Source organism: Callospermophilus lateralis, chromosome 1 (assembly GCF_048772815.1).
Source record: "Callospermophilus lateralis isolate mCalLat2 chromosome 1, mCalLat2.hap1, whole genome shotgun sequence".
NCBI classification, from domain to species: domain Eukaryota; kingdom Metazoa; phylum Chordata; class Mammalia; order Rodentia; family Sciuridae; genus Callospermophilus; species Callospermophilus lateralis.
This window is the reverse complement of record NC_135305.1, coordinates 223,085,168-223,110,728: the sequence shown is the minus strand read 5'-3', so window position 1 is coordinate 223,110,728 and position 25,561 is coordinate 223,085,168. Positions and strand designations below refer to the sequence as shown.

Below are 25,561 nucleotides of genomic sequence, written 5' to 3'. Positions count from 1 at the left end.
TTTGAGACAGGGTCTTGCCCAGTTGCCCAGGCTGGCCTCCAACCCGGGGTCTTCCTGCCTCGGCCTCTGGAGTCCTGGGGGTGATGGAGTGCTCCGGGCTCCTGGGGGCCGTGCTCTGGGGTTGGGGCTGGTTTTTGTGGGTGCCCCTGGTGGGACTGGCTGTCCCCTGGCCTCTGGGCGAAGCCTGGCAGGGGAGCTCCAGTCCGTCTTGGGGCGCCAACCAGCACTGCAGCCTGAGAAGGCTCCCTCTGGGGTGCGTTTGGCAGGGTCACCTCACTTTCCTGGGAGCAGGTGAATGCAGGAGGTGAACTGGCACCCAGACCCTAGTTTTTGAGTCAGGGCCTTAGTAAGTTGTTTATGGCCTCACTGAGTTCCTGAGGCTGGCTTTGAGCCGGGGATCCTCTGGCCTCAGCCTCCCCAGCTGCTGGGATGACAGGCGTGGCCACCACGCTGACACTCTGTCCACACTGGAGTTGTCCCAGGGGCTTTGACTGCAGTGGTTTTGGGTGGAACCATTCTCTCCTTAGGGACAAAGGCTCTCCCCTAAGGTCACCTGTTGGCAAAGTGTGCTCCCAGGACATGGGGTCCCGCGCCACGCAGCCCTTGCTAAGCTTGAACCTGGGCGGCCTGGGGTGCCCTGCCTTGATCCAAGCTGCAGAGGAACAAAGTTGCAGTGTGGAGATGGGTGCATGTGGTGGTCCCAGGTGGGGGAGCAGTGGGTACAGCCCATTTCCTGTGGGACTGAGGCTTGGTTAGGGGGTCTGTTTTTTAAGAATCACAGAGTCTCTGGCCTAGGGTTCAGAAACCACCTGTGTGTCGTGTCACCTGCGGGCTCAGGGACCCCTTAGCCATTCTGAGCCCCTTATCCACCTGTCAGAACAGCTCACCGGCACCCTGGTACACACCTGTGATCAGTGGCTCAGGAGGCTGAGGCAGGAGGACCACAAGTTGGTGGTCTGCCTGGGCAACTTAAAACCCTGTCTCCAAAGGAAAAACAAAAACAGGGATGTGGCCCAACAGTAAAATGCTCCTGGTTCAATCCCCAGGACCAAAACAAACAAAAAACACCCAGGTGGTCCTGGAGGGTCTGGGCCGTGCTGTGTAACCCCAAGCCTCCAGCTCACCCTCTCTGGGCTGGGTATCAAAAGGAGGTGGGCACCATGAGCAGCTCCACCTACCTGGGACCCTGGTGCCCTGTCCTGGCACAGGTGACCCAGAGTGGAAGGGAGTGCCTTCCCCACAGAGGCAGGAACACAGGACCAAGGCACAGCTAAGCCCACCCTCCAGACAGTGTCGCCCTTCAGGGGACAGGAGCCGCCTGGGGCGGGGCGTTGGTTTCCTTAGAAACATTTTTCCATCTTCCTGCCCCTCGTGTGCCCTTCCCTGGAAGACCAGCTCATGTACTGCGCAAAGAAAGCCACACAGCCCAAGCCAGGACGACGTGGTACCCTCATCTTTATTTGGGAAGGGTGAAGGGAAGTCCGGCGCCCCCGCTCGGTCCCGCTCGGCGCGTCCCGCTCGGCTCTCGGCGCTCGCTCGGCCCCCCTCGCGGGCGAGGGGAGGGGACCGGTGGCTGGGGGCGTGAGGAACTGGCGGGGAGGTGCGTGGGAAGCGAGGAGGAGCAGGTGGGTCGGGGCCACCCTGGGGTGCCCGGGCGGGAGGTGTCGCATGCAGTGCCGGGGTGGGCTGCGGTGGCCTGTGCGGGAGGGGGCGCAGGGAGGGAGGGGTTTCTCGGGGTCCTGCTCCCCGCGGACCTGGTCCCCCGTTGCCCTCCTCGGCGTGGCCCACCTGGGCAGGGGTCACCTGCTCAGGCTGCGGGGGAGGCAGGGGGCTGCGCGGGCAGGGCCAGGGCCGCGGCCGGCGACCGTAAAGACCACGGAGCCTGGCCGTCCCGGGCCCCTCGGCCGCGCGGCGTCCCCGCCTCCCGTCCCCGCTCCCGGCCGGCGGCTAATCCGACTTCTCCCCGTCGTCGTCCTGGTGCGCGTCCCCGTCGTGGCCGTTCTTGTCCTCCTTGGAGAGGTGCGCCTGCGAGCCCAGCGCCGACAGCGACAGGAGCCCCGAGCCCGCGCTGACCGCCGGCAGCGACGGGGGCTGCAGCCCCACGGGCAGGGGCGTCAGGGGCAGGGCCAGCGCCTGGAGCTGCGACAGCTGGTGCGCCTGGAGCTGCTGCTGCGGGGCGGAGGGAGGGCCTGCGTGAGCCGCGGCCGGACCCGGGCCCCCCGCCCCCGGGCCCCGACCTACTCGGATGATGGAGTTGAGCTCGGGCGCGGTGACCTGCTTGGCCCTCTCGATGGCTCCCAAGACCTGCTGCTGGTGCTGGAAGGGGGTGGGGAGAGGGGTCAGGGGTGTGGCAGGGGAGCGCGCCGGAAAGTCCCTCTCCAGCCACTTCCATGGGGACCAACGGAGAAGCGCAGAAATCTCAGAAGGCCTGTGCGTGTGCGCGCGTGTGCGCGTGCAGACACCTGGGGAAAGGCCGGTGGCCAGAGAAACCTGGGCCACTTCCTCTGAGTGAAACCCGTGCCAGCAAAAGATGCAACCTGTGCCACTGTCCAGAGACGTCCTGATCCTAAGCACTCAGAGTCTGTGCTGAGAACTGCCCCTGGAGCCCCTGCTTCCTGCTGGGCTGGGACAGGAGTGCAGGCTCAGGGTCACTTCCTAATGCAGTTCTGCCTCAGAGTGTCTCTCCTCAAACTGTCATTAGATGCCAGAATCCACCAGATCCTTTTTGCCTTGGCTACCAGGAAGCTTGTTTGGAAAGGAAAGCCTCAAGTCTGAGGCTGGGAGGCTCCCAGTGCCCTCTCCTCTCGGCTCTCACTGGATCCTTCTGGAACTGTCCCTGGGAAGATGAGGTGGGGCCAGGGGGCAATCACAAGCTAGAGGACGCCCGGAGGGCATGAGGCCGGCAAGCCTGGACCCGGAGGCCAAGGGGGAAGAGCTGGCTGCCCAGGAGACGTGGGTGAGGTGCGCTCCACCCTGCAGCCCTGTGTGCGCCTCTGTGCATGGGTGGCACTCGCCCATGTGCCCGTGTGCCCGCCCCAGCCCTGCCCACACTCTGGTCTGAGCAGTGCCCCCTGCCCCCCCCACTGGAGCGCTGCCTTCAGGGAGGCCCATGGGGGAGTCCCAGGGCACCCAGCGCTGCAGCAGGAAGGGCCGGCTCCGGTGCCCGCTCCTGCAGGTTGGGCTCACCTCCTGGGACAAGTAGGGCAGGACCTGGGCACAGATGCCGTTGAGTCTCTTGACGATTTCAGCCTGGAACACAGAGGCGTCAGTCCCGGGGGGCAGGGGCAGGGTGGCACCAGGCTGGGCAAGGCTCTTTCCAAGCCCAGGGGCCGTGGGGCACCCGGAGGCAATGGCCGCGCAGCTGCAGGGGAAGGCTCCCTGGGACGGAGGGGGTCCCCGGACACCCCAGGTCTGGGTGGTGGCAGGAGCCCAGCCCAGAGGGCCAGGGGCCTCCCGGGTGACACCCTACGGGCACATGGTCCCCTCCCCTGATGTCACGAAGGACATGTAGGAGGTGGCAGGGTAGCAGGGTGAGGGAGCGGCTCCTCAGGGCTGGGGACAGCCGGGGACCCAGACACACCTGCTTGTGCATCTCGATGTTCAGGCCGTAGGACATCTCGTAGTACTGTGGGGACAGACAGGGGAGGCCGGCCTCAGAGACAAGGGAGGCAGCAGCCAGGAGCAGGCAGAGCCACCCACACCCCAGGTCCAGCAGGGGCAGGGCCCTGGGCTGCCAGCTCCCCCCACATTCCAGGCTCCTAAGCTTTTATCTTTGTCCCTCTGCGGTGGGCCCAGGCTCCCTGGGTGTGAATGATCGGGGTAAACAAGCCTCTGGGTCCTGCTTCCGGGGCCAGCAGCCCCCAAGACCCAGCCTCAGGCCTGGCCCCGCCCCTCCCCTGCTCCAAACCCACTGCCCCTGCAGAGAAGCCCAGCACCTTCCCACCTTCCCACCTTCCAGAACCCGGCCTCCAGCCCTCTCTGACCCCGGGCCCCTGCATCAAGCTCTGCCCGCCCAGCCAGGGAGCGCTTCACCACCCACGGGGTGAAGCCGGGTGGGGTTCTGAGGTTCTGAGGTCACCCTGCCGGTGCCCACGGGCAGGGAGGGGTTAAGTGCCGGATGCCAGGGCCCGGCGGGTGGAGGGACGCTCCCCCATGACAGTTCCAATTCCTGACTGCTGCTTCCACAGCGGTGCCTCCTCCTCCAGCGGCTGCCAAGGACCTGGCAGGCCCGGGCTGCAACCCGGCGGTTTGGCACCTCGGCCACTACCTAGGCGGACAGCCAGGCCAGCGGGGCGGCCGAATGAGAGCCACCCAAGCCCTGAGGCTCCCGGAGCTGGCAGCCGCGGGGCGGGGGGCAGGAGGCTTGGGGACTTTACCATCACATAATGACGCTGCATCTCGGACTTCTCACTGGCCAGCTTGTCACACTCGAGCTTCAGGCTGAGGACGCACAAGGGGGGAGGGAAAGGGCTGGGGCGCAGGTCCAAGGGTGCAGGAAGCAGAGCCCCCCACACACACCCGGCACCCCCCAGGGCAAGACCAGCCCCTCGGAGGGTGGAGCACAGCTCTCCAGGGCAGGTGCGTCCAGCTGGACTGCGCAGGGGAAGCCGTAATGAGGATCAGGAGACCAGGCTGCGGCTGCGGTGGCAGAAGAGTCACGAAACTCACAGCAACAGCCGGAGCCAGAGCGAACCCTCTCAGAACACCCATGACGTCAGCTGAACCCGACTCATACTCCTTGTACAGATGCAGTGGATGCCCAGAGAGGGTAAGCAGCTGGCTCAAGGTCACACAGCCAGGAAGCAGCCCAAGGGGAGGAATTCAACCAAGGGGAGGAACTCTCCAGACACAAATCAGGACTGGCGAAGAGGCTGAGGGAGGCCCCGAGTGCCAGGTACAGCTTCCGACCGGACACCCAGGGATCCTGGCTCAGCCACGGGCCTGCATTTCCTTGGGGTACATAATGGGGAGTGGGCTGGGAGCAGCTGCCCCCACTGATTCACCTTGTGCTGAGCAAAGACACACCTTGCACATTTGCACACCAGGGCCAGGGCCCAGGCGACTTCTTTCAGGCTGTCCCAGTAAGAATGAGCCGTGGGCACCTCTCCAAGACCCTCCGGGTGACGGGCGTGGGGGAGAGCCAACGGGGGGCGCCAGACCCGGAAAAGGACGGGGGGGGGGGGCCGCCAAGTAAGTCCCTGTCCTTCAGGTGGGGTTCAACCCAGGCCCCTGGGCAGGGGGCTCTGCATGCTGCCCCAGCCCCCAGGACAAAGAGCCCCAGCTGGCCTGGCTGTACCTCCCCGCGCTGCTGCCCCTCATGGGCTCCCTGGGACCCTGTCCTCCTCTGTAAGGACCCGCCTCTCAGGCCAGGGTGAGCCCTTCAACAGAACCCAGCATACAGCAAGCACTCAACAAATGCTTCCTGATCTGCGAGCGAGCACTGGAGCCTGCCGCCCCCCCCCCCCCCCCCGGCCACTGTCCACCCCAGCGGGGTCCCTCAGAGCAGAGTCACTTTGGCCCCACAAGCTTTTCTAGATTCTTTGAAAAGATGCATTTGTTGGTCAGGTGCGGAGGCCGCGCCTGTCACCCTGGAGGCCCAGGAGGCTGAGGCAGGAGGATGGCAAGTCTGATGTCGGCCTGGGCCATTCAGCAAGACGTTTCAAAATAAGAACTGAAAAGGCTGGGGATGTGGCTCAGTGGTAGAGCCCCCGGGTCAACCCCAAAACAAACCCCCAAACAATCCAAAGAACGAGACGTGAAAATAAGAAAGAAAACGTCACTGTGTTGGGCGGGGGGTGGGGTGGGGGTGGCAGAGCGTTGCCTGGCATGTGTGGGCGCTGGGTTCCATCCCCAGCACCACAGAAAAATAAAACTATTGTGTCTGTCTACAACTAAGAAAGTTTTTTACAAATGTCCCTCTGTTGCCACCATTACCAACCCGACTGCAGGGCTGGGCCGGGGCTCGTCCAGCACATGCCAGGCCCTGGGTCCGAGCCTCAGCCCCACATAAAAACAAATAAAATAAGGTGCTCTGCCAACTACAGCTGAAAACCATCACCCAAGGGCAGCTGGGTGGCAGGAGCCCTGGCTCCACCCGCGCCCGGGAGGCCAGCTCCCACCTTCACCCAGAATCCAGTGTTTCTTGAGGCTCCAGCCACCCCGGGCCATCGTACCTGGGGGTCCCGAGTGTGCCCCCAACACGGCAGGTCCCCTCCCGGATGCAGTCACACTCAGAGAGGGGATGGGCTCGGTGGCCACACTCAGACCCTCAGCCGCAAAGGACCAGCACCTGGGCTCCGCGTGCAGTGGGGCCACCAGGCACCATGGGACCAGAACCAAGTTCTGGGGGCCTGCGGGGAGGCCAGCTCCAGGCCTCCGGCTGCCAGTGCCTCGTGTCCCTCTCCTGGACACGGGCACAAAAATGGGGCAAGAGCTTGAAGCCAGAAAACTGAGGTTTGTGCTCAGTCCTGGGAAGCACCCCAAAAAGGCTGCACAGCGTTAGAACAGCCACAAAGGAAAGTGCCCCTTCTTCTTGGAGCAACCAGATCTACGAAAGGCCAGAGACCTCATCCAGCAGGGCGCCCAGCACGTGGCTTCCGAGCTCCCTCTGATGCCCAGGAAGGAGACCCTGGGGACTGAATCCAGGGGTGCTCTACCCCTGAGCCACACCCCAGCCCATTTTACTTTATATTTTGAAACTGAGCCTCCCTAAGTTGCTGAGGCTGGCCTCAAACTTTGGATCCTCCTGGCCAAGCCTCCTGCGTTGCTGGGATCCCAGGTGTGACCACCATGCTGGGCTGCAAGTCCCCTCCTGACAGCCAATTCTTGGGAACTTGCATTCTGGAGCCGGGAAGTCTGGGTGAGAATCTGTTTTGCTGCTTCCTACAGAAAATCTGTAACCTCTGTGGGCTTCAGAAGAACCCCAGCTCTTTCCCGAGCCCTTCAGAGATGTGACAATACTCCTGGAAGAGCCACCAGGAGGCCTTCCCCTGAAGTCCGGGAGAGACAGTGACCAGGCTGCAGATTATTTTTTGGGGGGTGACAGAGCTGGAAGATCAGCCCCTAAATCCAGCTGTGGAAAGCTTTTATCCAATGGGGATTGGAGCTGGGGAGGGGGCACAGGAACCACAGGGGCTGGGTATCGGGCAGATTATGACATGTCCACCCCTCAGTTTCTCTCTCTCTCTTTTTCCACTGGTACTGGGGATTGAACCCAGGGCCCTTTACCACTGAGCCACATCCCAGCCCGTTTTATTTTTTATTTTGGGACACATCCTTTCTAAGTCGCTAAGGCTGGCCCTGAAGTTGCCATCCTTCCTGCCTCCGCCTCCCCAGTCGCTGGGATGACAGGCGTGCGCCACCAAGGCTTTATGACTCGGTTTTCTCGGCTGTGAAATGGGCCTTTCTGGACCAGTCACGCGGGGGAAGTGCTTAGAAGAGAGCCTGGCACAGGGCAAGCCCCCGGGACGCAGTCTCGCCAGCGCATGTGCGGGGGGCCGGCTGCCCTCCGGCCCGTGTCGCCGGCGCAGGGGCCACCTGGGCGCAGCGCGCAGCTCACCTGTGGTACTGGGCCTGCAGGAGCTGGAACTCGTCTTTTATGCGGTCGCAGGAGTCGGAGGTGGTGAACTTGAGCTGCTGGGGTAGGTGCGACGAGCCCTGGGGGAGGGGCGGCGGTCACCGCGGCGCGCGGCCCCTCCCTCGCCCGCGCCGCCGCAGCACCCCCCCCCCGCGCCCCACTTCCCGGCCCGCGCGCCCCCCGCCGCCCCCGCTTCCTGCCGCCCCCGCCCCGCGGCCTGGGGCGCGCCGACCGCCGCGGCGGGGGCAGGGCGCGCGGCCGCCGGGCGGGGAGGGGCGCGCGTCCAGCCCGCGGCCCGGCCGCCCTGCGCCCTGGCCGGGGCCTGGGGTCCCGCGAAGGAGACGGCCGACACCGCAGGCCCCGGTCACCGAGTGGCGGCCCCGGTCACCGAGCGCCGGCCCCCGTCACCGAGTGGCGGCCCCGCTCACCGAGCGCCGGCCGCGGCCACCGAGTGGCGGCCCTGGCCACCGAGTGGCGGCCCCGCTTGCCGAGTGGCGGCCCCGCTTACCGAGTGGCGGCTTTGCGGAAACATCATGTCAGGCGCGGCGGGGGGCGCGCTGCGCCCGGCTGTGCGCCCGGCTCGGGCCGCTCGGGGCGCCGGGGGCCGCGCCTTTGTCCCGGCGCCGATCGGCAGCTCCCGGGCCGCCGCCTCCCGCGCCCGGCCGCGCCCGCTTCCTGCGCCCCCTCCCGCGCCCGGCCGGCGCGCCCCGGGCCCCGCTTCCTGCGCGCCCGGCGCCTCCCCGCGCGCCCGGCCGCCGCGCTATTGTCTAATGGCGGCGACGCCGGCGGGGCCGCGGCTCGGCTGTGCGGAGGCTCCGGCTCCACCTGCTGCTGCTGCCGCCGCCGCCGCCCGAGCCCCGTGCGCGCCGCCGAGGGGGGGACGCGCGCGCCCGGGGAGGCCTGCGGATCCCCACCCCGGCCGCCTCCCGGGCCGGCCCGCCGCGGTGACCTTGGCCACGCGCGCCCCCGCCCCGGGCCGCGGCCCCCGGGCCCGCCCGCCGCGCCGCCGCGCCTCCGGGCTGGGGGGCCCTGGCGGGCGGCCGGGCCTCGGTTTCCCCATCTGTCAAAGAAAGGGGCCCGGCCGCCCGCCGCCAAGCCGCGGGCTCCGTCATGGCGCGACCTGGACGCGTGCCACGGACGTGCTCGGTGACCTTGACTCTAGCTGGGCGGCTGTCCTATCTGAGCCTCAGTTTCCTCCTCTGTGGGTATACAGGCGGCGGGTGTACGTCCTGCCTCGCAGGAGCCACGCCTTCAGTACACATTTTTTGAGCCCCTACTGTGTGCCAGGCTGTGCTCCAGGACTCAGGGTCGGGGTGGGGGCGGGGTGCACAGTCCCTGGCTTGGTAGAGACACATCAGAGACAAAGCACAAGAGCCAAATCCCAGGCGGGTCAGCAGTGGTGAGAGCCAGGAGAAAAACAGGAGCCAGGGAGGGCCCGGGAGGCGCTGCTTTAAACAGGGTGCAGCACGGGGGTGTCAGAGAGGGCCTGGCATGGAAGAGGACGCCATAAGGCAGTGAGGGGCGCCCCCTCCATGCACAGGGTGGAGCTGTGTTAGCAGGACACTGTCAAGAGGCCCGAGAGGCAAATGCAAAGCCCCTGAGACTGGACCGCCCTGGCAAATAGGCAGCCTGGAGAGAGGTCCAGCCCGGCCTGCTGCCTCCCGCGCCTGCCCAGGGCTGCTCCCAGAGGGCCTGGAGAACGCTCTACTGTGAGGTTTTAAATTCTTAAGTCCGATTTGAACAAGGGGCCTCCCGGTTTTATTTCGCACTGTGCCCTGCAAGTCAATTCTTTGCTTTCTCTGAGTTCTCTGTGAGTGGGGGTGGGGGGACTGGACCCAGGGGTGCTCTGGCCCTGAGCTGCACCTGCAGCCCTTCTTTATTTTGAGAGAGGGTCTCAGTAGCTAAGGCTGGCCTCACAACCTGCCTCAGCTTGCAGAGTTGCTGGGATGACAGGCCCAGCCCGTGCTTCCCGGGGGGTGGAACGCAGGACCTCATACAGGATTTAGGCTTATCTCAGATTTCGGTCCTAGGGATTGAACCCAGGGGCACTTTACCACTGAGCCACATCCCCAGCCCTTTAATTTTTTTTTTTTTTTTTTTTTTAATTTTGAGACGTGTTTATGCCAAGTTGCTTAGGGCCTTGCTAACTTGCCCAGGCTGGCCTCAAACTTGAAATCCTCCTGCTTCAGCCTCCACAGTCACTGGGGTGACCGATATGCATCACCAAGCCCAGCTAGATGGAGGCTGTCACCTTGAGGGAGGTGAAGTCAGAGAGCTGTGGGCCCAGGAGGACCACGTTCTGGCTCCAATTTTGAAAGAATAATTTTCCTTGTGCAGAATGGGCCTCAAAGCGATTGAAACAAAGGTGTTACTTTATGGTCCTCCTGGGCAGCACAGCCTGCTCCCTGAAGAATGTAACTTCTTTGGGCCTTCCTGTTCCCTGTGCACAGGGAAGGGAGCCCTGGTCCCAGCTGAGCAGGCCCGCTGCTGCTGCTGAGCTCACCCAAGCCTGTCCTGAGTGAGGAAGGTAGATAACACTGTGAGACAGCTCAGCGTGTTTTCCCGGTGCCCGGCCGGAGATGAACCTAGGGCCTCTCGTACGCAGGCAAGCTTTTCTGCAACTGAGCTACGTTCCCCCCTATTTTTAATTTTTTTAATTTATTTTTTAGATTTTGGTGTTTTTAGTTGTAGGCAGACATGATGTCTTTATTTTACTTATTTTTATGTGGTGTTCAGGATCAAACCCAGTGCCTCACACATGCTAGGCAGGTGCTCTACCACTGAGCTACAACCCCCGTCCATATTTTGAGACAGGGTCTCACTCAGCTGCCCAGTCTGGCCTCCAGAATGGCGGGGATGACCCGCGTGGCCACCACACCAGGCCTTAAATCATTTTGGCTGGCTGGCTTTCTTTTTTTGCCGGGGGTGGGGTGGGGGACTGAACTCAGGGGCACTCTGCCGCTGAGCCACACCCCAGCCCTATTTTGTATTTTACTTAGAGTCAGGTCTCACTGATTGCTTAGCACCTCACATTTGCTGAGCTGGGTTTGAATTCTCTATCCTCCGGCCTCAGCCTCCTGAGCCGCCGGGATGACAGGCATGGCCACCACCTGGCCCTGGCCTTCTCTCTTGGTACTGGGAGTTGAACCCAGGAGTGCTACCAAAGAGCTGCACCCCCAGCCCTCGATTGTGGTTTGTCTTTTGAGGCAGGGTCTCTCTTTTCCTGATTAGTTACCCATGACAGCAGAGAGCCTTTCCATTCATGGTGCCTTCGTTCTCTGGTTGTGCACATCGCAGAGCTGCACCGTGCGCGCGGTCATACGTGTACCTAGGGCAGTGATGACCGTCTCATCCCACCATTTACCTATCCCCTGTTGTTATGGACCCGTGTCCACTGAACAGAGAGAACCTTCGGCCTTGTTCTGGGGACTGGCTCACTTCCTGAGCGTGCTGTTCCCCAGCTCCATCCGGTCGCCTGCAGAGGCCATGGACTTACTCTCTTTTCCAGCTGAGTTGAGACGGGTCTTATTCGGCTGCTGTGGGCCTCGGTGACATTCTGAGGATGGCCTGCGACTTGCAATCCTCCTGCCGCAGTGTCCCGAGTCGCTGGGGTGGTAGGTGTGCGTCACCACATCTGGCTCCAGACAATCACTTCTCAAACGAGAGAGATTTAGAACAAAAAGCCAGGCCCAGGTCTGTGGTCTCAGCCACCGTCCAGGCAGAGGTGGGCAAGCAGAATCCATCTGAGTCCAGTCCGGGCAACGTAATGAGACCCATTTAAAAAAAAAAAAAAGGGCAGCAAGTATCAGCTAAATCAAGAACAGGGTCAGTGGGGCAGGCCAGGTCAGCTGGCGGGCGACACGGGTCAGGCTGGGCCCAGCCCTTGAGGAGCAGGCGGCTGACCTCCTCCATGTGTTCCCGAATCGCAGACCCCACAGGTCTCACCGGAGTCCCTGTCAGGGTGGGCTCCAGAGTTTGGGGACAGAATGAAGATGGGGGCCTCTGCTCAGAGGAGCGCTGCTGGGTGTGGTGGCACAGTCCTGTCACCTCAGCTGCTGAGCAGGAGCAAAAGCTCCAGGCTGGACCGGGCAGCTCCTGAGACCCTGCCTGCCTTTAGAAGGGCGGGGGAGCTGGATCCGGGGGGTCCGGGTTCGACCCTCAGCTCCGCCAGAAGAGGAGGAGAGAGATGATCAGGAGCTTCCGGAGGGGCAGGGCCTTCTCTGGCGGGGACTGCATTCTGGGGGGGCCCATGCAGCGCCCACCCAGTCCTCTGGGCGCTGGACAGGCCCCTTCTCTTGGGCAGCCACCTGGACTGAAGCTCGGGCATCAGCACACTCGGTGGGAGACCGAGCCAGGCGCCGTGGGCACGGGGGGTCAGCGTGGGCCTCTGTGAGGGCCCGGGCCTGTGGAGCGGAGTCGCTGTGAAACGGTGGTTTTCAAGTCGAAAGGGTCTTTCAGCTGGTGGAGGAGCGCAGGACCGGGACCAGCTGTGGCCAAGAAGCCGACTGAGGGTCTGGGTCTCTCCTGGCACCGGGCTCCGGCGTAGGCACCCGAACCGTCAGACAAGGCCAGGTGTCCTGGTGTCTGCTGAGAGATGGCCAGAGAGGTGAGTGGACCTGGCCAGAGTCACACAGCAGAGGTGGCAGGCCAGGGGTCAGGCTGGGCCAGGCGGCTCCTGCCCCTGGGGAGCTAGGGGACACCCGCTGGTCGGCCCACACCTGGCTTCTCCTGGGGGAGCAGGGGGCGTGCCGCAGTGCTGAGGCTCCGGTCATTCCCTGGTGCTCCCTGGTGCCGGGTCCTGGGGCTGTGGGCGGGGAGCAGAGACCTGACCTCCACACACTGTGCTCACCTCTCCCCAAAGGCGTGAGGACACAGACGTCCCCAGACGCTGCCATGAACGCCTTGGGGTCGGAGCCACCCCAGCCTAGGTGCGCTGGCTGATGGCACCCAGGAGTCACCAGAGCCGGTGGCAGAGGCTCTGCTTGTGTGTGGGGGAGGCGGTGGGGGGAGGCCAGCCGAGGCCTGCAGGGAGAGTGTTGGGGCAGAAGGGACAATGGGGGGTCACAAACTGCCCCCGTGTGGAGCCACCTGCCCCACGTGCCGCTGTCCCCGGCTCCTCGGGCCCCACAGTCCACATCGAGACCTTTCCTGGTCACCAGGTTCTCAGGGCCACACCTAGGGCCACGCAGCAGGACCCGTGTCCCAGCAGCCCAGCGAGAGCAGCCCTCCGGGTTACAGATGGGCCGTAGTGATGGGTGGCCGTCACTCGGAGCCCCGGGAAGCAGGTGGCTGCCTTCCGGCCGTGCAGGCGGCCCCTGCGGTCAGCTCTGGGTTGGAGCCTCTGGCCGGGTGACCTGGTGGCAAGTGACCGGGTCAGCACCTCAGGGTCCTCCCCCATGAGAGTGCCCGGTTCTCTCAGTCCCTCTGTGGCGTCGGCAGGAGGTGGCCAGCTCCCCTGTGTCCTCCCAGCACTGGCTCCGTCCACCTCACTGACCCTTTCGTTTTACTGATTAATCTATCCGCAGGGGGCTGGAGCCCAGGCCCCTGTGCGCACAGCCAAGGCCAGAGCCGTCCGCCAGGCGTGAAGGGCATCTGTTTAGCAGCTGTTTCTTATTTTGGTATTGAGGACTGAACCCAGGGACACTCGGCCACTGAGCCACACCCCAGCCCCAGTTTGTATTTTATTTAGAGACAGGGTCTCCCTGAGGTGCTTAGTGCCTCGCTGTTGCTGAGGCTGCCTTTGAACTCGAGATCCTCCTGCCTCAGCCTCCCGAGCTGCACTGCACCCGGCCCTTTATTCTATTTGGAGACCAGGTCTCACTAAGCTCCTGAGGCTGGCCTCAAGCTTAGGATCCTCCTGCCTCAGTCTCAGCCTCCTGAGTCGCTGGGATCACAGGCCTGGCCACGTGCCCAGCTTGAAAAACAAATTTTAAAAAATTAAGATTTTTTTTTTTAGGGCTGGGGATGTGGCTTCAGCGGTAGCGCACCCGTCTGGCATGCGTGTGGCCCGGGTTCGATCCTCAGCACCACATACAAACAAAGATGTTGTGTCCGCCGAGAACTAAAAAATAAATATTAAAATTCTCTCTCTCTCCCCCCCCCTCTCTCTTTAAAAAAAAAAAAAAAGAAAAAAAGAAAAAAAAAGATTTTTAAATATAATATTTCTTTAAAGAGAGAGAGTTTTTAATATTTATTTATTTATTTTTTTTAGTTTTCGGCGGACACAACATCCCTGTTTGGATGTGGCTTGAGCCACATCCCCAGCCCTCCTTTTAGTTTTTAATTATTTGTTTGACACGGGAGTTCTCTGTGCTGCTCAGTCTGGTCTCCAGTTCCTGGGCTGAAGACTGAAGAGTCGTGGGTACTTCAGGCAGGACGGCTCAGAGGCTGGGACAAGGTCAAGGTCAGCCTGGGCAACTCAGTAAGAACATTTCAAATCTCAAATCCTGTCTCACCCTCCCTGGTTGGCACTACAGGCACCTGCCTTGCATGACACAATACACTTCTTTCAGTTTTATTGATTGATTTATTTTTGTGATACTGGAGGTTGAACCCAGGCGTGCTCCACTGAGCTACACCCGCCCACCCAACCGATCCCTCCATCTATCCATCCATCCCTCCCGCCACCCATCCACCCATCCATCCATGCCGGGGACTGAACCCAGGGCCTTGTGCATGTGAGAGGAACACTCTACCTACTGAGCTGCCTCCCCAGCCCCTATTTATTTTTTTGGTTCTGGGGATTGAACTCAGGGGCCCTTGACCACTGAGCCACATCCCAGCCCTGTTTTGTATTTTATTTGGAGACAGAGTCGCACTGAGTGGCTTAGCACCTTGCTGTTGCTGAGGCTGGCTTTGAACTCTCAATCCTCCTGCCTCAGCCTCCCGAGCTGCTGGAGTGCGCCCACACCTGGCCCCTGTTTACTTTTTGATATGTGTGTGTGTGTGTGTGTGTGTGTGTGTGTGTAGATAGATGGACCTTTAGGTTACTTATCTATTCATTCACACGTGGTGCTGGGAATCAGACCCAGGGCCTCCGCGTGCTAGGCAATCGCTTTGCCACTGAGCTACAGCCTCAGCCTCTTCAATTATTATTTTTTTTTAACTTGAAATGGTTTCATTAAATTGCCCAGGCTGACCTTGAACTTGAGACCCTCCTGTCTCAGCCTCCTGAGTAGCTGGGATGACTGAAATAACATCATTTTAAACACCCACAGGATCTGCCTGCCCTAACCCAGTTCACAGGGCCTCCCAGCCCTTGGCCCCAGGCAGGGAGCCCTGGCCACCTGTGAGGTGCTGTTCCCTTGGCTGTTGAAGGTGAGCTGCAGGAGGCAGGCCTCCCCCACCCCAGAGCTTCAGAATGCAAGTTACTAAGCGCTCCCTGAGTCCCTACTGCAGGAGTCCACCTGTCGTCCCAGCAGCTGGGGAGGCTGAGGCAGGAGGATGGCATGTTCAAGGCCAGCCTCAGCAACTTAGTGAGACCCTGTTTCAAAATAAGAAAGGAGCAGGGCTGGGCGTGGCTTGGTGGCACAGCTCGCCGGGTTCTGTCCCATCGCCTTCCTCCCCGTCTGGGACAGGGATGGATGGGACAGGGTGCGGAACAGGCGACCTGAGGCTGTCTTGGCCTCTGGTTTTCACCCACTCGCTGAGGCATCAGGCCCTGGAACACGGGCTCCCCAGGGACACACCATGGCCACGGTTCCAGTCGGGAAACCAAGCAAAGGGACCGCGTCGGCCTCTCCTGGGCTGAGGCTCAGCCGGCGGAGGAGGACTTCCAGGCCACAGGGCGGGTGTGCAGGGTCACCTCATCCCACAGCGGAGCCGGGGTCCGCCGGGTGACTTACCTGCAGCACAAAGCCACGCACAGGCTCCGTGTGCCCAGTGGTCAGCGCTGGCCTGGCAGCGTGAGGCCCCAGGTCCCCTCCCAGCACAGCAAAAAAAACCCGAAGGGTACAGCGGGGCCTTGGTGGGTGTGGGCTCCCACCCACGGGTCCACCCCAGCGGCGGGAAACGGAGGAAGCCCCCGCCCAGCTTTCCTGGCCCTGCCCGGCGGACCACGGGGTGCTGACCTCGGGCTTCCCGGGGGCTGCCCAGGCTCCCCGCAAGCCCTGCCCCTTCTCAGAGGGACCCGCACATCTGCGACCCGGGAGCCCTCCCTGGGGGATTCCCAGGGACACCCAGGCGCCCTGTTCCAAGGGGAAAACCGGGAGGAAACCGCGGCCAAAGAGGTGGCGTCGGAGCCTGCCTGCCTTCTTTCCCAGAGCTCGGGCACGACAGGCATTTATTGAGCAGCTACTGTGTGCCAAGCCCGCATCCAGACACCAGGGATCAGAGACCTGCGTGCCCACCTGCAGTCCAGCAGAAGGACCAGCCCCTCATCACTGCCCGTTACGTGGTGACACTGCGTCACCACGCCGCGGTTCCAGCTTCATGGATGTGCTCGGAATCTAGTCCTGTCCCTCCCACTGTAAGGCGACCAGCCTGGCACAGGTCCTTACCGTCCTGCTCAGCGCAGTGGTCTCTCACCTCCTTTAGAATTTGGGGGATGCGAGGGACGACAATAAAGACAACAAAAAGGCGGGGAACTGGTTTTAGTGCATGGAACTTAACATCAGGAGGTCAAGCTAACTTCAGGCATGGCTGGATCCAGGGACTCCTGCTGCCCCTGGGGCTTGGCGGGGCGGGCTTCGTTCCTGCACAGCTGCCGCCCAGGGGCACGCGCCGCCCCGGCAGCTTCAGGCTCCCTCTCCAGCTCAGCAACACCAGCCAATTCCCTCCGCTTAATTACAGCCTGTCTCTGAGCTCATGCTCATTGGCCAGTCTTAGGTCACGTGACATCCAGGAGACATTCTGGATAGCCTGGGTACAAGGCTCTGATTGGCCAGTCTTGGGTCACATGACTCTTTCATTTGCATCTTCGTGCCCTGTAAGGAAAGGCTGTGGGTGGCCTGGTGTGTGTCAAGTGACGTCACTGAGGCTGCTGCTCTGGCTGGAGGTTGAGGGGGAGGAAGAGGAGGGGGGAGGCCGAGGGGAAGGAGGGGGAGAGGAGCCAGGGGAGGACATAGGAGGGGACAGAATGGGGGAGGGGCGAGGGGGAGGGACGAGGGAAGAAGGTGGGAGGGGGAGGGGTCAGATGAGGGAGGGTGCAAGGGGGGAAAGGGGGAGGGGGAGGAGCCAGGGGAGGACAGGGGAGGAGATAGGACAGAGGAGGGGCGAGGAAGGATGGGACTGGGGGAGGGGGTAAAGGCCAGGGGAGATGGGGAGGGGCCAGGGGAAGGAGAGGAGGGGCCAAGGAGGATGGGGGAGGAGGAGGAGAGAAGGGGGGGAGGTGACAGGATGGGGGAGGGTGGGAGGGGGGAAGGGGAGGGGCTGGAGCCAGGGGAGTACAGGGGAGGGGATAGGAGGGGGAGGGGCCAGGAGGATGGGGGAGGGGGAGAGGGAGGAGGGGGCTCAGGTGGGAGGTGCTGGTGGAGGGAGCCCAGTGGGGTGCGAGGCCCTCCCTGCCCACTCCCTTGGCCTTGGTTTTCTCCCGGTGGGTCTCAGCCAGATGCCCACATGCCTCCCCTGTGTGGCTGTGGACAACCTCAGGGACATCCCAGTGTCCCCTCTATGAACTGGGGGAAGTGAGCCTGTGTCCCCAAGTTGCAACGGTTGGAGGAGCTAATAGGACCAAGGCCTCTGTCCCCTAGAGAGGTCCGAACCGCTGTGGTCCTTGCAGCCTGGCTGGGAGGAGAGCTTGCACACAAAACACGGACAACAAAACAAAACGGATTATGTGGCAGTTGGCCCCCTGCTGTGGCACCCCCCACCCCTCCCCGGGATGAGGCCCTCCCCAGGCACCTGCTTGAGGACTTCCAGCCTCCACCACTGTGAGCTAAATAAACCTGTTCTTAATAAGTCGCCTGGTGTCTGGTGTTTAGTTGCAGCAACAGAAGACAGACCAGCCCAGCGGCTGCTGCCTGGGCAGGCTCTGCTCACCTCTGCAGCTGAACTGACCTTGGGATTGGTACGTTGGGGCACTGGCCCAAGAAGGCTGTCGTTTGGAGGCAGGGGTCTTTGGGAGGGGAGTTAGTCAGTTTCCTGGTACTAAATCAACACTCTTGAGACAATTCACTTAAAAAGAGAAAAGGTTTATGCCAGGCTGGGCATGGTGGCACACACCTGTCATCTTAGCAACTTGGGAGGCCAAGGCAGGAGGATCACAAGCTCGAGGCCAGCCTAGGGAACATAGTGAGGCCAGAAGGAGAAACATGACAGTTCCAGAGACCCCATCTCAAAATACCAATTAAAAGGGGCTGGGGATGTGGCTCAGCGGCAGCGTAGCCCTGGGTCCAGTTCCCAGCACTGGAAAAAAAACAGTAAAATAGAAACAAGTCTCGGGAGGGGGATCCCAGGCTCCATCCCACCGTGACTCCACCCCGCCCCAGGTCCCAGCCCACCCCACCCTTTCCCTCGGGGCCAGAGCTCTCCCGGGTGCTTCCCAGGTCCTGAGACCCTTGACTCAGCCGGGCTCCCTGACTCCAGGGTCTCCAGCCTGAGCCTCTTCCCCGACAAGCCCTGGCGGCCTCTGAACACAGCTCCTGTTGTGTGGTTCACACAGGTCCCCCTGCTGGCCGGGCTCGGAGGTGAGAGCACTTGGGCAGCTGCCCTCTCTGACCCTCAGTGTCTTCTTCTGCAAGATGGCGCAGTGCCTGAGTGCAGTATTTCACCCACGGGAGGAACTGCCAGGCCTTGGTGTGCATCCATTCAGGAGAGCAGGGACGCATGCACACACGCTCCCCACCGGGGATGCAACACCCGACGCGCTGGGGTGTACTGTGGGCACGGTGCGTGCCCGCCCTCTCGCACATGTGCCAGCCCTGCTCCTGCCACCACGAGAGGCGCGTGGCCGTTTGCTCTTAGGGGAATGGAAGTGGAAGGAGATTCAGCATCTGGTTCTCGAGTTGCCCCCATGTCATTTCGAGCACCCGGGAGCCGCGGGTGGCCAGCAGCTGCCATGTGGTCAGCCAGGACATGGCCCGTGCCCACCACCACGCGCCAGTGCTCTGGAGGGCGCGGGCCTGAGCTTCCTGGAACAGGGTTCCCAGCCAGGGAGGACGATTTGCAGTGGCCGTGGGGACATTTGTTGTCACAACTGGCCTGGAGTAGGGGCAAGCCCAGGACACCACCCCGGGGCAGGTCCAGCCGGCGTCCTGGGTGCGGGGCAACTCGACCCTGTTTATAGGAATCACGGGCGGCCCTGCCCGGGCGGGCTCCAGAGCAGCCCCCAGGCGGCAGCCGGTGCAGCCGGGACAGGACGGCTCTGCCTGACCACCCCTCCCCTGCCTGGCTCCGGGGCTGCGGGTGGCAGCACCCAGGACCTCTCGGGACAGGACCGCAGGACACGGGATCCCCGCACCCAGGGGTTTTCCACTGGGGCCACTCTGTCCCCAGGAGACGCCGGGCATGTCTGGGGACACCTGTGTTTGTCGCCACACCCTCGGTTCTTGTGCTGAACTCGGTAAAAACGGAAAGCCTGCCCTGGCCAGGCTTCGAGGACCTGCAGGCACAGCGGCCGCCGCGTGGGGTGGCACCCAGTGAAGACTTGCCACCCTGGCAGAAAGTGAGGGCCGCCTGCTGGGGTCCGGGGACAGCAGCCCTGACCCTGCCCTCTGGGAGCTGCAACTGCAGGGCCACTTGTGTCCACAAGGGGGCAGCCCCTCCCCAGGATCGCCCCCGTCTGAGCGCAGGTGGCGCTGTCCCCTCCCCATGCACAGGTCCCGGGCAGCTGTCCCTGTGGGCTGCACTCTGTGCCCGTCAGCCCCCCTGAGCTGGGGTAGGCCAGCATCCTCCTGGCACTGTCCGCCTCTGGGGCTGGAGCTTTCTGAGAGGGCATCCTGGGCCCTGCTGGGTGCTGAGCAGTGTCCCCGGCCTCTACCCCGTCCAGGCCAGGACTCCCCGGCCAAGACCGGTTCCCTGGGGAGAGGCTGAGGAAGGAGGATGGCGGTTGGAGGCCAGCCGTGACAGCAAGACCCTGCCTCAAAAGAAAGTAGTGGGGGCTGGGGTGGAGCTCGGTGGCCGGGCGCCCCTGGGTCCTGCCCAGTGCTGACCCTGAGGTCCCTGGCTACCTCCCTGGAATTCACCTTCAACGCCCTCCTGCATTTTATCTGCCAGGCCGGGCGGGGGGACGGGGCCACCACCGGACCCACAGTGCCACGGCAGCTGCGGAGGCCAAGTCCTCCCCTGGGTCTTTCCCCAGGAGGCCAGGGGCGGGCGGGCGGAGCCAGGCTCCAGGTGGCCCCAGGAGTCAAAGAACAGCCCCACGTCTGCAGCCGTCCCGGGGTCGCAGGGCGCGGGTCCACGTGGTCCACGTGGCCTCCCAGCCAGCCCAGCCGCCACCGCCACCACTTTACTGCTCACTTCAGATAAAGGGTGACAGAGGGTGACAAGATGGGAAGCCTCTCGCGCAGCCCCAGCCTTGAGTGTGGGAGCCGCCACAGGACGGCAGGCTCAGGGCCCCTCAGAGGCGGGAGACTTCTTTTCTAAGTTGTCCGAGGGCCGGGCGGTGGCCCAGCAGAGCGCGCCCAGCGCGGGGGGACCTGGGGTCCATCCTCAGCACCCCGCAGAACGAACAAGTGAAGTAGAGGTGCTGTCCCCACGACTGACACAGGGATACTGCCAGAGTCATCAGGGAGGATGTCGCTGCGGGGTGGGTGCCCGCCTGGCGAGGGAGACGGAAGATCACCGACGGGTCGGGGGGCACACAATGGCAGCCCCTTTGGCCAACGGGCTGCAGCGAGGAGCTGCTGGGGGGGAAGGCGGCGCCTCAGCCGGTCATCGCCGGTCACCGCGGGGCCTCGGGGGAATCCCGCTGCCCAGGACATCCAGAAGTGACCCGGGAAGCGTCCTGAGCGTCAGTCTTGGAATCACAAGGGTGGAGGGCCTCTGCCGCTGGCCGGCCTCCTCGGCTGCACCTGGCCTCCTGCCGCACTCTGAGAGGCTGCTGCTGGGTGGCTGAGGCTGGCCCGGGACTGGCTCCTAGTCCCCACTCCCTGGGGCGACGGGCCTGCCGGGCAGCTGGTCACCAGGACAGGACAGGTGGCTTGCAGACAGGGGGACAGGGTGCCCGCACACTCTGGGGTCAACGGGCGCCGCAGGCCTGGGGAGATCTGCACGCAGCTGGGTCCTGACGCAGCTCGCTGGAGGCCCGGGACAGGCTGCGGGGTCCTGCTGTGGGACAGTAGAGCATGCTCAGAGAGGCACGGGCCTGGCAGCCGGGCAGCGGTCAGCTCGAAGGGGCCCGCGGGCCACAAATGGCCCAAGTTTGTGGAAGTAACTAAAGGCAAGATGAATTCTCAACTGCTTTTAAAAGTGAAAATCCTTGAATCCAAAGGAAAAAAAACGGATCAGTACCTGAAGCGAGGAGGAAGGGGCTAGGTCAGAGGTCAGGGAGGAAGAGCTGACTGCAGGGAGGGCTGTCTCATGGGGCTGCTCCAGGCGGAGGAGGGCTCAGCCATGCAAAGGCCCTGGGGCAGAACCGAGCCTTGAGTGTTGGGGCACAGTGAGGAGCCTGAGGACCCCCCATGTGTCTGCAGCAGGAGAGAGGGGGAGGGAGGAGGAGGGAGGGGCTGGGGCAGGCTGCGCAGGACCCTGTGGGCTGCGGGGAGGACTCGGGCTTTGTCCCCAAGGGACATGGGAGCCATGGAGGGCTGTGGGCAGAGGCCGGGCAGGACTTGACTCCAGTCTTTTTTATTTATTTTTCAGTTGTCAGTGGACGTTTCATTTTATTTGTGGGTTATTTACTTACGTATTCAGGGGCGGTGCTGAGGACTGAGCCCAGCGCCTGGCCCGGGCCAGGCAGGCGCCTCCTCTGAGCCGCACCCCAGCCCCTACATCCAGTTCTAAGCCTCCTCCTACCACTCTCCTTCTGTTTCTGTCTCCATGGTGCAGGGTGGGGGCGCCTCGCTCACTGCAGGCGGGTGCCCCACCACTGAGCCGCCGGCCCTGCTCCCTTTCTGGACATCCCCCTGCACCCTGCCATGTGCGAGGCCACCCCAGGGCCCAGTAAAGTCCGAGCCGTGGGCTCAGCCACTGAAAAGTCCCCATTTTGGGGGAGACAGGGGGACACAGGGTCTCAGGTGGAACGAGGTGGAGGCAGAAGAGGGAGCCAAGGCTGGGCAGGGCCTGGGCAGGGCGGCGCCCGCCACGTTCCGGGGTCTGGCAGAGTCGGGGCGTCCTTTGGGGCTTTGAAGGATGAACAGAAGCTGCCCGTGCGGGAACCTCAGGGTCAGGCCCAAGTGCTCTCCGCCTGCGGGTGGGGCTGGACAAGAGGTGGCTTCCTGTTCAGAGCTGGGGAACCGGGTCCACGTCAGGAGGGACGACAGAGGGCGTGGGGAGGGGAGATGGCCAGGGGTCCCCGCCACGTCGGCGTGGGTGCTCAAAACTGGAAGAAAGAAGCGACAGGGGCACTTCCCTGGGGTGGACGGTGGACGCTGGTGTTCCTAGGAGCCTGGCCCGGGGGCCCCGAGGGGCTCAGGGCTGGGCTGAGGTCCAGGGAGGGCCTGGGGCCAGGGAGCCTGTGGGGGAGGAAGTATCTGCTGGAGCGAGTGGGCGCAGTGGCCACACCTGTCATCTCAGGGACTTGGAAGGCCGAGGCAGGAGGATCGCAAGTTGGAGGCCAGCCTCAGCATTTAGGTCTCTGTCTCAGAATAAAATACCAAGGGCCAGGGGTGCAGCTCGGGGGGAGGAGCCCCGGCCCAGCCCAGGGAGACCCGGGTTTGTGCCAGCACTGTGGGCGGGGAGGTGTGGGCACGGGCTTGAAGTGTGCATGGGATGAACTGGTTGAAGGCACTCCTTGGCCTTCCAGATGCTGGACACATGCCACCGGCCCCCAGGTGCCCTCTGCCAGCCCCACCCACCTGCCAAGGCCCGGGCCACCTTTGAGCCTGCCCTTGGCCCTGTGCCAGCAAACGGCCTTGCTGCTGGCCCTGGACCCTCATAAACCCCCCCCCCAAGGTCCAGGGGCCAAGGCCACCAGAAAGCAGGCTGGCGGGAGGGGCCGGCCACAAGGAGCTGGCCACGGGGAGCGGGGTGTGGACTTTGCCTCCTGCTGGGGTGGGGAAGCCAGAGCCGGGCAGCTGAGGCTGGGCCCAGGACAGGCCGCCCGGGCCCAGCTCCCCCTGACCTGCTGGAGACTCTGGTGTCCCCGACCCCCAGCAGGGCCCTCCACAGGAAGGAGAGCACTGCTGTCACCTCCAGGCCTCCCTGCCCTTCACCGCCCCCGCACACCTCCGTCTCCCCGGCTCCAACTCCAGACAGGAGGCGGCAGCGCACTTGTCCAGCCCCACGCATTCTCTCGGGTCTGGGGGCAGCTTCGCGGCTAGTGCTGCCCGCAGGCGTGAGGCCAGGGTTCTGTCCCCAGCACCCCCAGGAGAGACTTGCTGGTGTCGCTGGGCGGCCGCGTGGCCCGTTCCTTTTTATTGCTGAGTAGTATTCCACCATGTGTCGGTCACAGCTGGCTCCTGTGCTCCGTGCTGGTGGACAGCGGGGCTGGGCCCAACCTGGGGTGTGGTGAGCCCGCTGCTGGGACGGCTACGCCGATCCCGATCCCCACCCTCTGTGGACGCTGCTGTCCCTCCGCGGGGCCTGGGGACCAGAGGCCTGTTTCTCTGTAGCAAATCAGCCCCAGACAGAGCCTGACAAGAGCGAGCGTCTGTCCAGCGGCTGCTCCTCGGTCCCTCCTTCCCGGGGGCTCTGCACTGAGCTGCACCCCAGCCCTTTTCATGTTTTAAATTATTATCATTATTCAGTTGTTGATGGGTCTTTATTTTATTTATTTGTTTTTATGTGGTGCTGAGGACCGAGCCCAGCGCCCCGGCCCCGGCCCTGGGTTGGTTTGGGGTTTTTTTGTTTGTTTTTGAGACAGGTTTTGCTAAGTGGTTGAGGCTGGCCTCAAATTTTCCCTCCTCCTGCCTCAGCCTCCCAAGCCGCTCAGGTGACAGGCCTGGCCTCAGTGCTTGACCCTTCCTTCCTGTTTTCAAGATGGGGTCTTGCTCTGTCACCCTCGCTGTGGCAGTGAGGCCGGCCTGGAACTCCCGGGCTCCAGCGAGCCTCCTGCCTCTGTCTCCCAAGTGTCTGGGTCGCGGCCTCGGGGGTCAGGAGTGTGGGTGCCGCTGGTGGCTCTGGCCGGGGTCTCCTGAATGTTTCAGCAGGGTGGTGGCCCCCAGGCTGGACCGGGGCTGGGGAGCACTGCCAAGGCCGTCCAGTCCCCTGGCTCTCAGCGAGAGGCCATGGCTGGTCTCCTAGGTCACGGACACTGGGCCCCCGGAGCCTCGGCGACCTTCCATCGTCACCTCTGAAGTGACGCCCGCCCTCCCTGCTGGGCCCCGTGTGGGAGGCTGCTCACTACCAGGTCCACGCCCGCGGGGCCCTGAGCGCCGGGGACCAGGGCCCGGGGGCTGTCTTGTGGCTGGGGTCCCTCTTGGATGGCACAGACATTTACTGAGCACCTCCTGTATGCCGTGCCCTTCTAGGCCAGGGACACAGCGCAGGAGACGGCAGACCTGCTCACAACAGTGGCCTCGCCCCTGGGAACCCTCCTTCCCGGTTCCCAGCCCCCACCCCGGCTGTGGAGGGCGCTAGAACCCCGAGAGCAGGGCTGAGGGGCGCGGCGGGGGGGTTCCCCGGGGTAGGGACAGAGGGGCCCAGAGGAGGAGGCCGGCTGGCCAGGTGGTGCCTGGGGCGGGCACCGTAGGCCCAGGGCTCAGAGGGAGGCCTTCTGGGGCAAGACCAGGGCTCGGTCACGCTGGAATGTGACCCCCAGGGCCCCATGTCCAGGGGCAGCTGGACTCCGGGTCCAGGGCTGGGGAGGCCTGGGCTGGCTGGCCTGTGGGTGACATGCAGGGGAGGCAGTTCCGAGAGCCGCCCTGGAGAGGCGGGTAGGAGGGACGAGACCCGCCCCATGGGGATCGGGAGCCCGCAGTGGCCGCCCTCCTGGACACACTGCTGGCAGGGGACAAGGACTGCACCGGTGTGACCAGGACACATGCAGTCCCGATTGCTGACACCAGCCTTGAGGTGCAGCCATCAAGGACCCCAGACCAGCCGGGCACGTGGTGCTCGCCTCTCACTCATGACTTGGGAGGCTGGTGCAGGAGGGTGGCGAGTTTGAGGCCAATCTTCCCAACGGAGGCAGGGAGGCCCTGAACAACTCAGTGAGGGCCCCACCTCAAAGAACAAAGAGGGCCGGGATGCGGCTCAGCGTCGGGGTGCCTCTGGGCTCGATCCCCGGCCCCAGAACCACAGCAGCCCTCAAGCCTGTTACCCTGAGAGGCACACGTGCCTTCCTGGGCCCACTGGTCCTTCAGAGTTCACTGAGCACCTACTGTGGGCCAGGCCCGATCCTGGATCCGGCAGTGATAAGAGGAACCCCTCCCAGCTGGGGCCAGAGTCCAGGGCCAGGAGCAGGCGAAGAGGGGACTTCAGCCTGACAGGCTCTGGAGCGGGTTCAACAGGGCGAGCGGTAGCGCCAGGCGGCGGGGTGGGGTGCAGGCCTCCGGGGAGGACCCCTGCGGGAGGTGGCCTTCTGAGCGAGTCTGGATGACGGTGTTCTCTTCAGCTGTGCCCCTGGTGGTAGGTTCTGTCTGCATGAAGCTTAAATCCATCTGGGGGGACCCCAGGAGCCCCAGGCCGGGCTGCACCCAGCTGAGGTGAGAATGGAGGCCCCAGAGTCAGGGTTTCAGGGAGATAAACTCCCCACCCCCCCATCAGCCAATAAATGGAGACTTTGACCCCCCCTCCCCACTTATCTCAAGACGGCTGAGAGCAGTGGACCCAGGTACGGCCCCAAGACGGCTGATGGGCGCCCGCCCTGGGAACCCGGCCAGGCCAGGTGGGGGCAGGCCCAGGAGGGGAGGGAGCGGGTCCAGCCAGGCCGGGACACAGGTGTCCCCGACAGGGAACCTCTCAGTTTACTCCTCTGTGAAATGAGCCTTCTGCCCCAAGAAC

At 63.5% G+C, this 25,561-nt stretch overlaps 1 protein-coding gene across 2 annotated transcripts in view; it reads right to left on the bottom strand.

Moving 5' to 3' along the window:
- The window catches only part of LOC143395920 (TLE family member 5), a 32,962-nt gene extending 24,434 nt beyond the window's left edge, over positions 1-8,528 (bottom strand). The window contains exons 1-7 of one of the 2 annotated variants that reach the window (XM_077109720.1): positions 8,085-8,528; positions 7,559-7,656; positions 4,377-4,440; positions 3,581-3,625; positions 3,187-3,249; positions 2,242-2,316; positions 1,984-2,169 (exon numbers count right to left, since the gene is read on the bottom strand). In XM_077109720.1, the coding sequence (XP_076965835.1) occupies positions 1,984-2,169; positions 2,242-2,316; positions 3,187-3,249; positions 3,581-3,625; positions 4,377-4,440; positions 7,559-7,656; positions 8,085-8,111 (558 nt within the window). In that variant the 5' untranslated portion in view covers positions 8,112-8,528. Of the gene's footprint in view, positions 1-1,438; positions 2,170-2,241; positions 2,317-3,186; positions 3,250-3,580; positions 3,626-4,376; positions 4,441-7,558; positions 7,657-8,084 lie in introns of those variants that run through there. The other variant, XM_076852078.2, reaches the window with a different exon arrangement.
- Between the last annotated feature and the right edge of the window lie 17,033 nt (positions 8,529-25,561).